The 14,480-nt window shown below is 32.9% G+C and overlaps 1 protein-coding gene across 1 annotated transcript in view; it reads right to left on the bottom strand.

Moving 5' to 3' along the window:
- The window catches only part of SPTLC2 (serine palmitoyltransferase long chain base subunit 2), a 129,644-nt gene that overhangs the window by 54,096 nt on the left and 61,068 nt on the right, over window positions 1-14,480 (bottom strand). The window contains exons 8-9 of the mRNA XM_074289885.1: window positions 13,701-13,920; window positions 12,054-12,180 (exon numbers count right to left, since the gene is read on the bottom strand). Coding sequence (XP_074145986.1) covers window positions 12,054-12,180; window positions 13,701-13,920 — 347 coding nt within the window. The remainder of the gene's footprint in view (window positions 1-12,053; window positions 12,181-13,700; window positions 13,921-14,480) is intronic.

Genomic DNA, 14,480 nt, shown 5'->3' with positions numbered 1-14,480 from the left:
ACTAAAATCAAGTAAGGTACATATCATTGTCCTTGTCTTTGAGGTAGTTAGTCTTAAAAGAGAAAATTGATAGATAACAAACAAATACATAAAAAAGCTACATGAGTATTAAAAAGATATACAAGGAAAGCAGAAGATATAGATATTAGTTTATCATCTTGACCCTTAAACCTGTTGTGGTTTTCTCTTTTTTCCTGAGAATTATTTCAATAGGTAATATTATTATTCACTTAAGTTTACATGTTAAAAATTTTTGAATTCTCTTTGAGACTCTCCATCTAATTCACTTCTTACATTAAAAAGTTTTTTCACTACTAAATCATTCCTTATTGCTACATAAAGTTTAAATTCCTTTGCATGGCATTCAAGGGCTTCTATAATTCAATATTACTCTTCCTTAGCCTTTTCATAGCACTCTTTTGACTATCCTATATTCCAACCAAAAGACACTTACCTTTGCAGCCCAGAGTATCTTTCTTGCCTCTGTATTTTTATATATGCTTCCTATCTATGTGCATTAAAGATCCATGTCAAGGTCATGTCCTCCATGAAGTCTTCCCTTATATACTACAGCAAATGATTCTACTTCCCGAATCTCACACACTTTGGTGTACACTGCTCTAAATCACTTATGTATAATTTTGTATCCTAATTATATGTGTGCTATATTTCCCTACTAGACTATCAATTCTAATAGGGCAAGGACATTGCTTAAATTTAATCTCTCTCCTTGATTCTGATAAATAATTTACTTTGTACATAGTAGGTACCTAACAGATGTTCTAAATGTCAACAAAGTGGCATTTTTAAAAAATGAAATTCTGCAGAAGCAAAGGAAATCCCATAAAAGAAGTGAGTTAGTAGTTGAAAGTCATAGAATACAATTCAAAATGAAAAAGAGTAAAATCTCAATAATCAAGGGTAATAGGATCATTAATAGGAAAATCTCTGGTACTGGTTATACTTTGCTTCTTCATTTATGTAAACTGAATAAGGGACATAAAAAAGGAAGTATTATGTTATCCTGTATTAATGGTTAGAATTTTTATGATGACTTTTTAAAGCCTCCAAATAGCATAAACATTGGGGGAAAAAAATTTTAAGTACCTTCTATTCTTTATAAAGTACAAAATACTTGAGGACTATTTGCGTATAATATTATGCAAAATCAAGAATAACTGAAGATATGGCAGAACAAAAATTTGCTTTGACAGGCAGGCTATATATCCCTGTTGCCATGAGGAGCAGGAATAAATAATTAGCAACCAAATAATTTGTAGTGACTATATGATAAAAGTAAAATCTAATTCATGGAGGGAGAGAGGGAGAAGAATGCAAAGAATTCCCTATTTTATAAGTAGTGGCAGAATGATTTAGTGTTATTTCCATTAATCATTATGTTTTTGTCATGCTCTATCTGAATACAATAGTCTAAAATAAATTTCCTAGCAAACAAATGTTTGTTTCTTTTTTATAATACAAATTTAATTTAGGGAAACCAATAAAGCAACAAAACAAAACAATTTTTGAATTTTTAGTATTTAGCAATGTTTCCCATTTATAACACACCTTAGTATATGAACTGAACAACTTAGATTAATTCTTGAAATAAGTAATCTAAGTTTTAAAGAAAGGACAACTCTCCTTTTGATAATTTATTAATGACCAATTTTTTTTTAAGTGGCCTGGGGAGGAGAGAAGTTACCATTTTAAGCTTCTACCACAGGGTGAATCAATAAATAATACATTTTCTTCAGATCAATAAATAATATATTTGTCACAAGTACCTAGCTGTAGATAGCATATATGTTGAAGGAAGGTAGCACCTCACAGGCAGCTCAAAGTCTACCTAGGAATAGGAAAGGGACAAAAACATGCATAGTAACTATATACCAAAAAAAAAAAACCATGATCCTTAAGATCATCGTTTTCTTTTGATTTTGTATCTCAATGCTTACTAGAAACATAGTAAATCATTAAACATATATTTAAACTACTAAACATCATTTAAGTAGGAGAGAGGAGCAGGAAATATGGGGAAAGGGACACAGTCTTTCTTGCTACTGTCTTAGGAGTCCCAAAAAACAAAAATATATATCTACTATGTGATAAGTTAAAGAATTTTTATGTTTCAGCAAACCAAAGAAATGTTTATAATGGAGTTCCAGGGAGTTGGGCTTCAGTAGCTTTATCACTTTGAACCAAAGTGAGTATGAGCTATGTTTAGCATCTGCTTGGGAAAGACTCTTTTGCCATACTGGAGACATATCAAAGTGTTCTACATGGGTCACAGTCAAACTGCTATATATTAAACACAACATTTCTTGCTCCACCCCACCCTCCCAACTCCCAAGGATGGCCAATAGAATAGGACTCTCTTGATGACCTATCTCTCCAGGTGAGCAAAAAACTGTCTTTAGCTTAGAAAAACATTTTGCCAAAAAAAAATTTCTTCAAATGTGCAATGGAATAGTTTTTAAATACTAAATACCTCCTAAAAGGCAAACAGAAGAATCAGTATAACAAGGCAATGCCTATCACCACTCCTCCCCCACTCCCCCCCCAGTTGTGCCTTAATCCTTTAAGTCCTTCCAATGCCAAGAACTAGGATTTCCTCTTGCAGTTCCTGATGACTGCTACAGGATGTGCTACAAACAGCAAGGGGTCAGGGCTTAAACTTGTTTCATTATAATCAGAGTTCCGAAGGAATGGCTGCTAAGGCACAGCTAGAAACAGGACCCTGAATAAAAGAAATAAAGTCTGGGTTCCGTTAAAAAGAAATGAAGAATGCCAACACATGGTCAAGAGTTTTCATTCGCAAAACAATATTCTACCCTCACCCCAAGAGGATCTAAGTTTAAAGACTATTTAAATGTCTTCTTTAATTTTGTTAAACAAACAAACAAACAAACAAACAAACAAAAAACAGCATCTGTGCTGGTGTCAACTATCCACCTGGAAACTGAAAGATTTAGCAAATAGATAACTCTATAAACTGATGGCAGCAAAGTTGGGGTTCCATGAGTCAATGTCTTAGATCAATACTAAAATCATACACAATTCTCTGTAACAAGTCAAAAATTATCCATGTTAAAATTTTATATAAATGAAGTAATTTCTAGATCATTGAGGGAAAATAACCATCTCAACTACTATGAAAGAAAAAGGAGTGATAAGGCTGATCTCCAAGAAAATTATAACCACTATCCTCACAAGTCTTAAATAACACTGAAGTATATCTCTTTTAACTCTTATCTTGCAATTTCTACCTTCTATGTTTCCAAAAACCAGTCTATGCCCTATCAAATCAACCTATTGCTACCTATTAAGAGTAACTTCTATCTACTCTGAATTCTAAAGACATTTTATACAATTTATTTCTTTGGATCGCAAATTCCTACTTTATTTCAAATGTTTTCATTTTTTTTTTTAAAGAAGAAACACTTTGTTTTCTTTCCTTTCTTTCCTTGAAAGAGATGCATCTATAAAGAGATGCCTTTTTGTCCTCTGATTCATACATGCACAAGAAGTCTCCAAGATAACTCTTTAATCCTTTAATACTCACCAACAAGTCATAGCATTAGGCTTTCATATAGAATGAGACACTTCTAAGATAATAAAGGCCTCAGGCAACCTTTACAACAAATTAAACAAGGGCTCACACTTCCCAAGCCAGCAGGCACTGTCTAATAACTTGAATGGAACATTCCTCAGGAGATTCATCTTTGGAAAAGAGTCTGAGGTTGATTAGACCAACAGCAAGGATATGATTATGCGATCAGTTGAGGAATGCTTTAAAATACATAAAAAACACTTTGTGAACAGGCTTTTCAAAGAAGGATGAGAAAAATTCAAATATTTGAGGGCAGGGGTTTTTTAAAGCAAAAAGTGACAGAAGTTAAAATCAACCTCTCCCCAGAGAGTCCTCAAATTTGGCAAACCATCAGAGGAATGAAATTTCCACTGAATTAACTTTCAACCTTTTAATTAGGAACAAACACAGTTTGTATTGCTTTGATTGTTTTTCAATATACTGTTCATGTGGTAACATTTGGAAAGTTGTAGAATGACTGGAATAAAGTCTCCTGGATAACAAAGCCTTTAAAAATAATCTTGAAGAAAACAAGTCCTACTAGGTAAAATTTTCAATTATTCTTCAAAATGTGCAAGGAGTTTTTTCCTGTGTGGTTCAGCAAACTTAAGTGATAGAAGGGAAAACCTGGGAATCAACAGGAGTCCTGGATAAGAGGGAAGTGAACAGATCAAGCAGAGGAGAGAATTTCACCTTAAAATATCAAGAAACATTGTCTTCTCCAATAATTTGGAAAATAATAGCTTTTTAAGTAATATGCAAGGTTGTTTTCCTTGTCTCCTCTACCTACCCCTAAATGATAGAGAATTCATTTCATCCCTTACTCCCAGGAAAACACTCAGTCTTTCCATTTATTCTTTGAACTAAAAAACAAAAAAACAGTATGCTACTTTAAAATGAATCTACATCTCTTCAAATCTATTGCCTATGAGCATCTTAAATAGCTTCAAAAGATAACAAAACATGAAAGAAAAGCCTAAACGTGTGGCAAAAAAATTTTTTTATCATTTGGATATGGAAGAAAGATGAGAATAAAGAGGAACTTTTAAATAAGACAACCACACAAGGGAAAACCTGGAATTCAGGGTAGATAGTTTTCAGCACAAAGAGGAGGGTATAGAAGGCCACTTATTCATGAACAGGAAACAAGTAGATAAATGCTACAGGAACTTTTATGTGTAGATTTGAGAACTCTAACATCAATCTGGGATAGTTTTTGGGAAATTAACAAAGAAAAATAAAGAAAATAAACCAATTCAGAAAAAAACTTGAATAAATCTTTCATATTAAGAAGCATTTTGAGTTTAAGAAAAGAGGATTCCATCTGTCTGCCAAGGGAAGTCAGGAACTATATAAGCAAAACTACAAAACACTTTCCGTACAAATAAAGTCAGATCTAAACAATTGGAAAAATATTAAGTGTTCTCAGGTCGAGCAAATATAATAAAGATTACAATACTACCCAAGCAAATCTTTTTATTTAGTGCTATACCAATCAGACTCCCAAGAAACTACTTTAATGACCAAGAAAAAATAACAAAAGATCAATAATTTCAATGGAACTAATGAAAAAAAAAAAAAATCAAATGAAAGTGACCTAGCTGTAACTGATCTAAAACTATATTATAAAACAACAATCACCAAAACCATTTGGTATTGGCTAAGAAATAGACTAGTTGATCTGCGGAATAGGTTAAGTTGACAGGACAAAATCGTCAATGTAAGGGATAGAAAATCCCGTCCAAAAATGACTACTCAGAAATCACTCATAGAAAAGCAGAATTATTTATTAGAATCTCTAGAAGCAGACCCCATCCTGGTCTGTGAGGCAGATTCACAGCAGGAGAGAGCCACTCCCTTGAAGATACTCACGACTTTTATATATTTCAGACAAAGAACCTCTAAAATCCCACCCCCCATAGGTTGTGATTGGTCATATTTGGTCAGTGGAATGCAGCTGGCAATGTGATTTATAGCTTCTTTGGCCATGTATAGGTTAATCCCTATTTGGGCAAAGGAATGCAGCCTAGGCTTCACGTGACTGGGGCCTCTAGGCCTGATTTTACGTTACCTAGCAGTCTCTGATCAATATGTGCTTAATCTGTAAATTCGTTACCATGTCTTACTCCACACAGTCAATAACTTTAATAATCTAGTATGTGACAAATCCAAAGACCCCAACTTTTGGGATAAGAACTCATTATTTGACAAAAACTTGGGAAAACTGGAAATTAGTATGGCAGAAAGTAGATCTTGACCCACACTTAACACCATACACCAAGAAAAGTTCAAAATGGGTTCATGATCTAGGCATAAAGAATGAGATTACAAATAAATTAGAAGAACATAGGATCATTATTGATCAGAGATATGCAAATTAAGACAACTCTAGAGATACCATTACACACCTGTCAGATTAGCTAAGATGACAGGAAAAGATAATGACAACTGTGCATACCCTTTGACCCAGCATTGTTTCTACTGGGCTTATATCCCAAAGAGATCTTAAAGGAGGGAAAGGGACCCCACATGTGCAAAAATGTTTGTGGCAGCCTTCTTTGTAATGGCCAGAAACTGGAAACTGAATGGATGCCCATCAGTGGGAGAATGGTTGGGTAAATTGTGGTATATGAATGAATGTTATGGAATATTATTGTTCTGTAAGAAATGACCAGCAGGATGAATACACAGAGGCTTGGAAATGAACTAATGCTAAGTGAAATAGAACCAGGAGATCATTATACACTTCAACAATAATACTGTATGAGGATGTATTCACCTACTTCAGCTCTCTCTCTAGATAATGCTTTATTTTGAGAGGAAAAGAAATTAAAGAAATTGAGATATTATTGCTACTCCCATTAAAAAAAATAAACGCAATCAATAATTCTAACAACTCTACCCTAGAGTCAGGAAACCTGAGGCTTAGTTTTCTCATCTATGATATAAGGGAAGAAGTTAAGATTAGATGATCTAAATTTCTTTTCATAAAAGTTCATTAATTCTTTATTAACAATCCTTTTAGGAATATATGTTTTAAGATCTTGTTGTGAATTGTAAGACACTACTTTAATCAGTATGAGATATAAAAGGTCAAAACTTGGCTTACTTGAAAAATATTTTTCATGTTAAATAAACAATAAAATGCTAAAAACTCTAATATACAAACTGGCTTAAAGATGAAAGAAAGCAACCACAAATTAATACTGTGATGGCTTATTGTCCAGGACAAAATTCATCTGGGAATACCAAAGTACCTTTTTTTTTCCCCCCATTCTGATAGTATGTGGTTATTCCCAAATTTAAAGGTGTGACTGGAATGTGAACATTCTGCTAATTAGGAGCGCTACAAGGGTTCATCAAAACTTATCAAAAACACACTAATATTATATTTTAAAACATCAATACCTTGGGAAATTAAATTCTCTTTATGGTCTCTCTTCCCTTCCCTCCTCCCCATTTATTTTTTCAGGTCTTTACACCTTAAAGCTTTGAAATTCAGAAGGGTTAAATTTCAATTCTCAAAAATTAGCAGTGAAGGTGATAAACTAACACCCTATTAATAAGTCCATTGTTGGAAGAAATTTAACTGAGCCAAGCTTCATTTTAATCAAATATTTTTAGTCTCAATCAGCCACATGCTTTTAAAAAACTCCTCCTCCTTGAAAAATGGCTGATTTAATCTAAACTAAATAGGTACAATCTATTTCTTTAAAATACTATGGACAGGATGAGAAAAGATTTCTAAGTGAAGTCTACTATCAGGCACATATAAAAGCATCAATCAAGCTTATTTTATTCTAGAGCTTAGTGAATTTTTCTTCATCATTTAGTTAAATACACAACACTATGAAACAGTTTGAAAATCTTCACTCTTCCTAAAGTTTCCTTGAATTACATATGCTATTTGAAAACACACACACACAAAGTATGATAGTAGCATACAGGAAATTTGTAAATGAGACAAAGTCTAATCAAATATAGATCAATTATCCTAAGTGTAAAAATTTGTGTTTTGAGGACACAGACAATTTATGTATAATATATAACATAAATCTACAGTTGAAAGAGACACACCTTCATAATCATCTAATCAAAATTTCTTCAAAATTCCTCATTTTACAGAGCTGGAAACTGAGACCAAGAAAGACTAAGGAGTTTGCTCAAATTTTCATAGGCAGAAAAGTAGCAGAGCTGGCATTCAAACCCAGATATCTGAATAAACCCACACTCCATCACTAATGCAATTAATTTGCTTTGATTCATAATCGAATATTGAACCTTAATTTCCTTTATGAATCTAAAATTCTGAATTATAGGGAGAGAAAGCTGGTTTGACAAATGTCCACTTCAATTTTTTCAAACTGTTTAGGTCTCACTTTAATTCACCAACTTTTTTCCAATTCAAAATATTCAGATGAAAGGACAATAGTGAAACTAGAATCTTTTCTTTTAATCTTATCTTTTCTTTTACATTTATAAAGAGATGGAAGGCAAGAAAAATCAATCTCTTTAACTTTTGTAAATGACCAAACAACAATCTTCCCCCCCCTTTTTTTTATTTTATAATTAAATTTTTTTGACAGTATATATGCATGAGTAATTTTTTTTTTATAACATTATCCCTTCTATTCATTTTTCCAAATTATCCCCTCCCTCTCTCTACTCCCTCCGCTAAATGACAGGCAATCCAATACATTTTACGTGTTACAGTATAACCTAGATACAATATGTGTGTGTAAATCATTGGATTTTCTTGTTGCATTATTATTATTGTTGCAGTATTAGATTCCGAAGGTGTAAGTAACCTGGGTAGATAGACAGTAGTGCTAACAATTTACATTCACTTCCCAGTGTTCCTTCTCTGGGTGTAGTTGTTTCTGTCCATCATTGATCAACTAGAAGTGAGTTAGATCTTCTTTATGTTGAAGATATCCACTTCCATCCGGATACCTCTTCATACAGCATTGAAGTGTACAGCGATCTTCTGGTTCTGCTCATTTCACTCAGCATCAGTTGATTTAAGTCTCTCCAAACCTCTCTGAATTCATCCTGCTGGTCATTTCTTACAGAGCAATAATATTCCATAACCTTCATATACCATAATTTACCCAACCATTCTCCAATTGATGGACATCCATTCTTCTTCCAGTTTCTAGCCACTATGAAAAGAGCTGCCACAAACATTTTGGCACATACAGATCCCTTTCCCCTCCTCAGTATTTCTTTGGGATATAAGCCCAATAGCAGCACTGCTGGATCAAAAGGTATGCACAGTTTGATAACTTTTTGGGCATAATTCCAGATTGCTCTCCAGAATGGCTGGATTCTTTCACAACTCCACCAGCAATGTATCAGTGTCCCAGTTTTCCCACATCCCCTCCAACATTCATCATTATTTGTTCCTGTCATCTTAGCCAATCTGACAGGTGTGTAGTGGTATCTCAGAGTTGTCTTAATTTGCATTTCTCTGATCAGTAGTGATTTGGAACAACTCTTTCATATGAGTGGATATAGTTTCAATTTCATCATCTGAGAATTGTCTGTTCATATCCTCTGACCATTTATCAATTGGAGAATGGTTTGATTTCTTATAAATTAGGGTCAGTTCTCTATATATTTTGGAAATGAGACCTTTATCAGAACCTTTAACTGTAAAAATATTGTCCCAATTTGTTACTTCCCTTCTAATCTTGTTTGCATTAGTATTGTTTGTACAGAAACCTTTTAGTTTGATGTAATCAAAATCTTCTATTTTGTGATCAATAATGATCTCTAGTTCTCCTCTGGTCATAAATTCCTTCCTCCTCCACAGGTCTGAGAGGTAGACTATTCTCTGTTCCTCTAATCTATTTATGATCTCATTCTTTATGCCTAAATCATGGACCCATTTTGATCTTATCTTGGTATATGGTATTAAGTGTGGATCCATATCTAACAGCTCTTTTTCTAAGAACTATGAGATGATACATGGCATTAGGGATGTTACATTTGATTATTCTTATCTGTCACTTTGCCCAGGATATTACTTTCTGCCTGAATCAGGAGTTACTTTGTCTTACCACAATTCTTAAAAATATTTTTTAGGAAAAAAAATTGTTCAGAATAAAATTTAATATCTAGTTCTAAGCTTTCAACATAAAAAAGTCAAGATATTGATATCCTAGTGTCCTGCTCTCTTCAATATTAGCATATGAAAACATCTATCTGCTAGTAAATTCACTTAATTGACACAGCACTGATCACATTTCTTCCTTTTTATTAGGAAGTTAGAAAGAGGCTCTTTTAACAAAAACATGAAATAAATATATGTGTCTAAGATCTTAAGCTAAAGTAAGTGACTTTTTTTTCCCTTTTCTTTGACTTAATTTTCATGGAAATCTGTGGAGAAATCTGTGTGATGAATCTACCCACCACAATCAAATTAGCAAAACCTTTACTTGTACTATTTTTTCATTTTATTGAGCAGCCAAAAATAAGAATGATTAGGACAAACAAAAGAATTGATGAATATATGTGAGGCTAATAAAAAAAATTTAGGGTGAATTAAATTCGACAAACATCAATTAAATATCTATCATATGTAAAATGTGCTAATATCTCTGGGTTTACAAAGACAAAATTGTAATGATGGTTGTTCTCAAAAATGTCTGTTAATTTTTTTATCATTATTTCCCAACTATTACCAGAAAGCCTCTCATTATATTTGTTATCCACATCATGAGCACATCACTCTCTTATTAAACAAAATATATCTAATTTATTTCAAGTAATATTTTATATGGATTTATAGTATAGGATATAAATAGCAAATATCTATCAGTAGATAACTGACAATTTGTTTTATACATGTGAGCTTACATATTGTGTTAGTGTATCCAACGAAGTGTTTGAAGTGCTAAAAGATCAGATCTGATGAAAGTGAGATATATAAATACTAATTAAAAACAAAAGTGAAAAAATTTTTACAAGTACAATTTAGTTCTAACAGCATTTATATTGTCCATGGAGATAATACAAATTTTTAAACTGAATGAATTAGGATGGCTGAAATTGGAAGTGTCTTCTTTGCCACTGCAACTGAATAAAATAGAAAGACTTTCCCATTTTAAAACACATTTAAAACAACGTATAATTTTATTTTAAGGGATTAAAATCAAAAACTATGGAGAAAGAAGTCATCTGGGACATGATGATATACTTAAATAGCCCTTTAAATTTTGTAAAGCAGATGACACCCACCTTTTTATTTGATACTGGGAGATAAGAACTCTAGGTATTTCTGTCCCCATTTTATAGACAAGGAAATTGAGGCTCTGAGTCCAAGTAAATTTATTACCCAACCTTTCATAGGTAAGGACGGGAAGTAAGATTTGAATCCAGATCTTTCTGACCCCCAACCCTAATCCTCCACTACCCTCTATTAATGTATTTTCAGACTTTTCAAATATGATCAAAAATAGTTTGTACTTGAAAGAATGTACTTAAAACCAAGTGTAAAATCTAGTTCACAACTATTTACACAATCTTTTAATGGAAAATGAATTACGCCTTCTGAACAGCATATCTATAATCACAAAATTTGAAAGCTAAAAGAGACTTTGGAAACATCTGGTCCAACTCTTTCCCTAAAGAAATTGCTCCTCTAACATATTTGACAAATGGTGTTCCAGCCAATGATTGAAGAACTCTAAGGTGACAGAGCTCAACCCTGAGAAGACGGCCCATTCCACTTCTGGATAGCATGGATTGTTAAGGTTTTTTCTGCCATTAGTTTGCCTCTTTGCAACTTCAAAAATTTGTATGTCTGACAACTTTTACTACAGCCAAAATTGTTTCAGCAATACTTAAAAAGGCAAGCAAATAAATGAATATAGTCCTTACCTACTACATGAAGTTAACAATGTTCCAAAACAATATGATCATCTATTTTTAACTAAGATCCTAAGCTTTCTATAGTCAGCACTGCCCCCTAGTGCTCAGCAATTATACCAAACAGCATAAACAGTATTCTCTTCAACATTTAGTCTAACACATTAAAAACAACCCAAATATCTTATTAGAGCTGAGAATAATTAGATCCAAAGGTTGAATTATCCTTTCCTATTTACATGAAATAAGAAAGTTTAAGACACTCTAAAGAAGCAGTACTTTTACATTACCTTAATATAACAGCATCAAACACACAAGTTCAATCAGTGAAGCATAGAAGGATGTATAAATTTAAAAATTATGAAATTAATATGACTACAAACAAACTCAATGAGAAATGAGCCAACCTGACAATTAAGTGAAAGGGATCATCTGCTAGGCTACTCAGATCTAATGAACAAGACCCTCAGACACATTGATTCTGCATTGGGCACTCTTGAGCAAGAATGAGTTTTGCGAGATACTATATCTACAAATGATTTGTAATCACAACTTCTAAGCTAAATCATATAATAAAATGAAGACTCACCAAGATTTGTGCCATCTTCACCCATGATGCATTTCATGGAGGTGATAATTTGTTCCACCACAGGTGGTGACAATGATGTGGCATATACAGCACTATGAGAATGTATTCGGAGATAGTCTATCAGTTCCTGAGGAAGTCAGCAGAAACCCACAATTAGAGGTATTTCTTGACTTTAAAAATGAAACAACCATCTTCTTGGTACCTACTACAGATTTTTTGCTTTACTGTCACTGATTCTGACCTCTTAAAAAGTAAGTTAGGCTGACACGTAAACCTAGTTCCATTATAATACAAGAAGAACTGAACACAAAAATCAGGAAAATAAATACTGGAAAGTATATGGCACCCATAGTTTTTACATTCAGTAGCATTTTAGAGTTCTTAGGGGCAGGACTAGCTTTATTTTTGGTTTTGTTTTTATCTCCAGTGCTTTGTACAGTACCATACATAGAACTTGCTTAATAAAAATTTATTGTACTTAATTCTACATGCTAAGTATTTATTGATTTTATTCCCCATGTCCCAACATAGAAGGCTATGTCCTTCAAAGTCTAAACTCAGAAGAATGTCACCTCATATTACTATGCTGTGGGCAGTAGTTTATTTCACTCTTTCTGTATACTGTTCAATTCTTTCTATTCTGACAAATTATTACTTATAACTTAGCCTGAGCTCCCTGAATAGTATACACATAAAATAACTGTTCATATCTCAAACTCAACAGTTTATAAATCTGAGCTAATCTCTGAAGAACCACAGATAAAGTGCAGCAAAAATTATAAAAAGGGAAATTTCTAAATAATCAGCAAAAAAGTGAATTAAAGTCATTGAATAAAAAGAGTCTGCCAGATATAAGGGTTTTACTTTAACCAGTTACCTTTCAAAAAAAAATGTGTATGCTAGAAAAGGGATGTGTATCATATATTTAAATAAAATTTAAATGTGCATATATTCATTCTTAAGTTCAACTACATAAGAATCCAATTTCGCTCTATCTTAGATTATGGGAAACAATACTGATACATACATTTATCCTTCATATTATCACTTTTGTAGCTTTCTAGAAAGCAAGCAAAATTTCCCAAACCCTGATCACTTTCCCAAAGATGACCTTTATCAAAGAGTACTTTGACAAAAATAAAAACAAAAAAAACTAGCCCAGATCTTGTATATTTATTAAGAGATACATTAGTAGGCTGATACTTAAAGATCAATTCTGGCAAAATCAGGAAAATATTGGGTTCTTAAAAATTCCTGTTGAAGTAACTTTATTCCAAAAGATCTCTCTAAAATCCTCTGCATCCAGGATCACTAGCATAACACAAACCAAACAGAAGTCTATTATAAACAGGAATCACTACTGTTAGTTCTCTCACACAACAGTGCACTCTGTACTTCAGAATTTGGGAAGAAGTTATAAGAATGAAAAACAAAGAGCATAAGGCACCTTTAGTTCAGCAAAGATATATTAGAATAACTCACCATACAAAACCAAAGTGTAAGGCTCACTTGTACAGCAAATCCAAACAGGAAATAAATTTATACCCATAGCACTACTACCCAAGAGCCTACTAGCATGTCATTCAATTGCTCAACAGAGTAGTCTTTAGCTTCAAACATGCTTCCCATTTCTTAACCCAAATTTACCTTCCTGCCTCCAATGTATCCTCCAGCAGCTCCAAAGCTCTTTGTGAATGTCCCCATCATAACATCCACGTCCTCAGGATTCAGACCAAAGTATTCTACTACACCCCGACCTGTTGGGCCCAGTGCCCCAATGCTGTGGGCTTCATCTAGATACAGGTAAGATTTGTATTTCTTCTTAAGGGCAATCACTTCAGGGAGACGAACAATTGACCCTTCCATGCTGGTAAAACAGGATAACAGGATACACAAATTTAGATTTCAATGGAAAGCTAATATTTTGGCTCCCGTTTGCTGATATTCAAAGAAAGTTTGATTGTTATATATGCAATAGCAAAAACACTGAAACTTGTCTTGGTTCCATGACTGATCATCATTTTTTAAACTATCATGTTTTTTTTTTTTTAGTACCTAAAAAGCCTCAACATCTATTTTAATTCAAATGTTATCTTTCACAATCTAATTCTTTCTAATGCAAGAATTCAATTATAACTTCCAAGTACAATTCATGACATAACATTAAACATAGTTTAGATGCCATATTAAACATATCATTGACTGCTAACCAACTTGAATACCATGTTTCTGCAGACTTCTAAAGAAAAAAATTGTATCTTGCATAAGCAGTTTAAAAAGTTAATCTACCTTAAAAGGAAAAAGATCAGAACAAATTTTCCTCAAGCTTATATGTAGGAGTCAACAATAGATTTTAAAACATTTTAAAAATTTGATTGAAATAATGAAAAATAACGAATGAGAAAAGGAGGAGCATAGCCATAGGAA

This window comes from Sminthopsis crassicaudata, chromosome 2 (genome assembly GCF_048593235.1).
Source record: "Sminthopsis crassicaudata isolate SCR6 chromosome 2, ASM4859323v1, whole genome shotgun sequence".
NCBI lineage: Eukaryota > Metazoa > Chordata > Mammalia > Dasyuromorphia > Dasyuridae > Sminthopsis > Sminthopsis crassicaudata.
The sequence above is the reverse complement of the archived record's forward strand: the minus strand, read 5'-3'. Positions and strand labels throughout refer to the sequence as shown.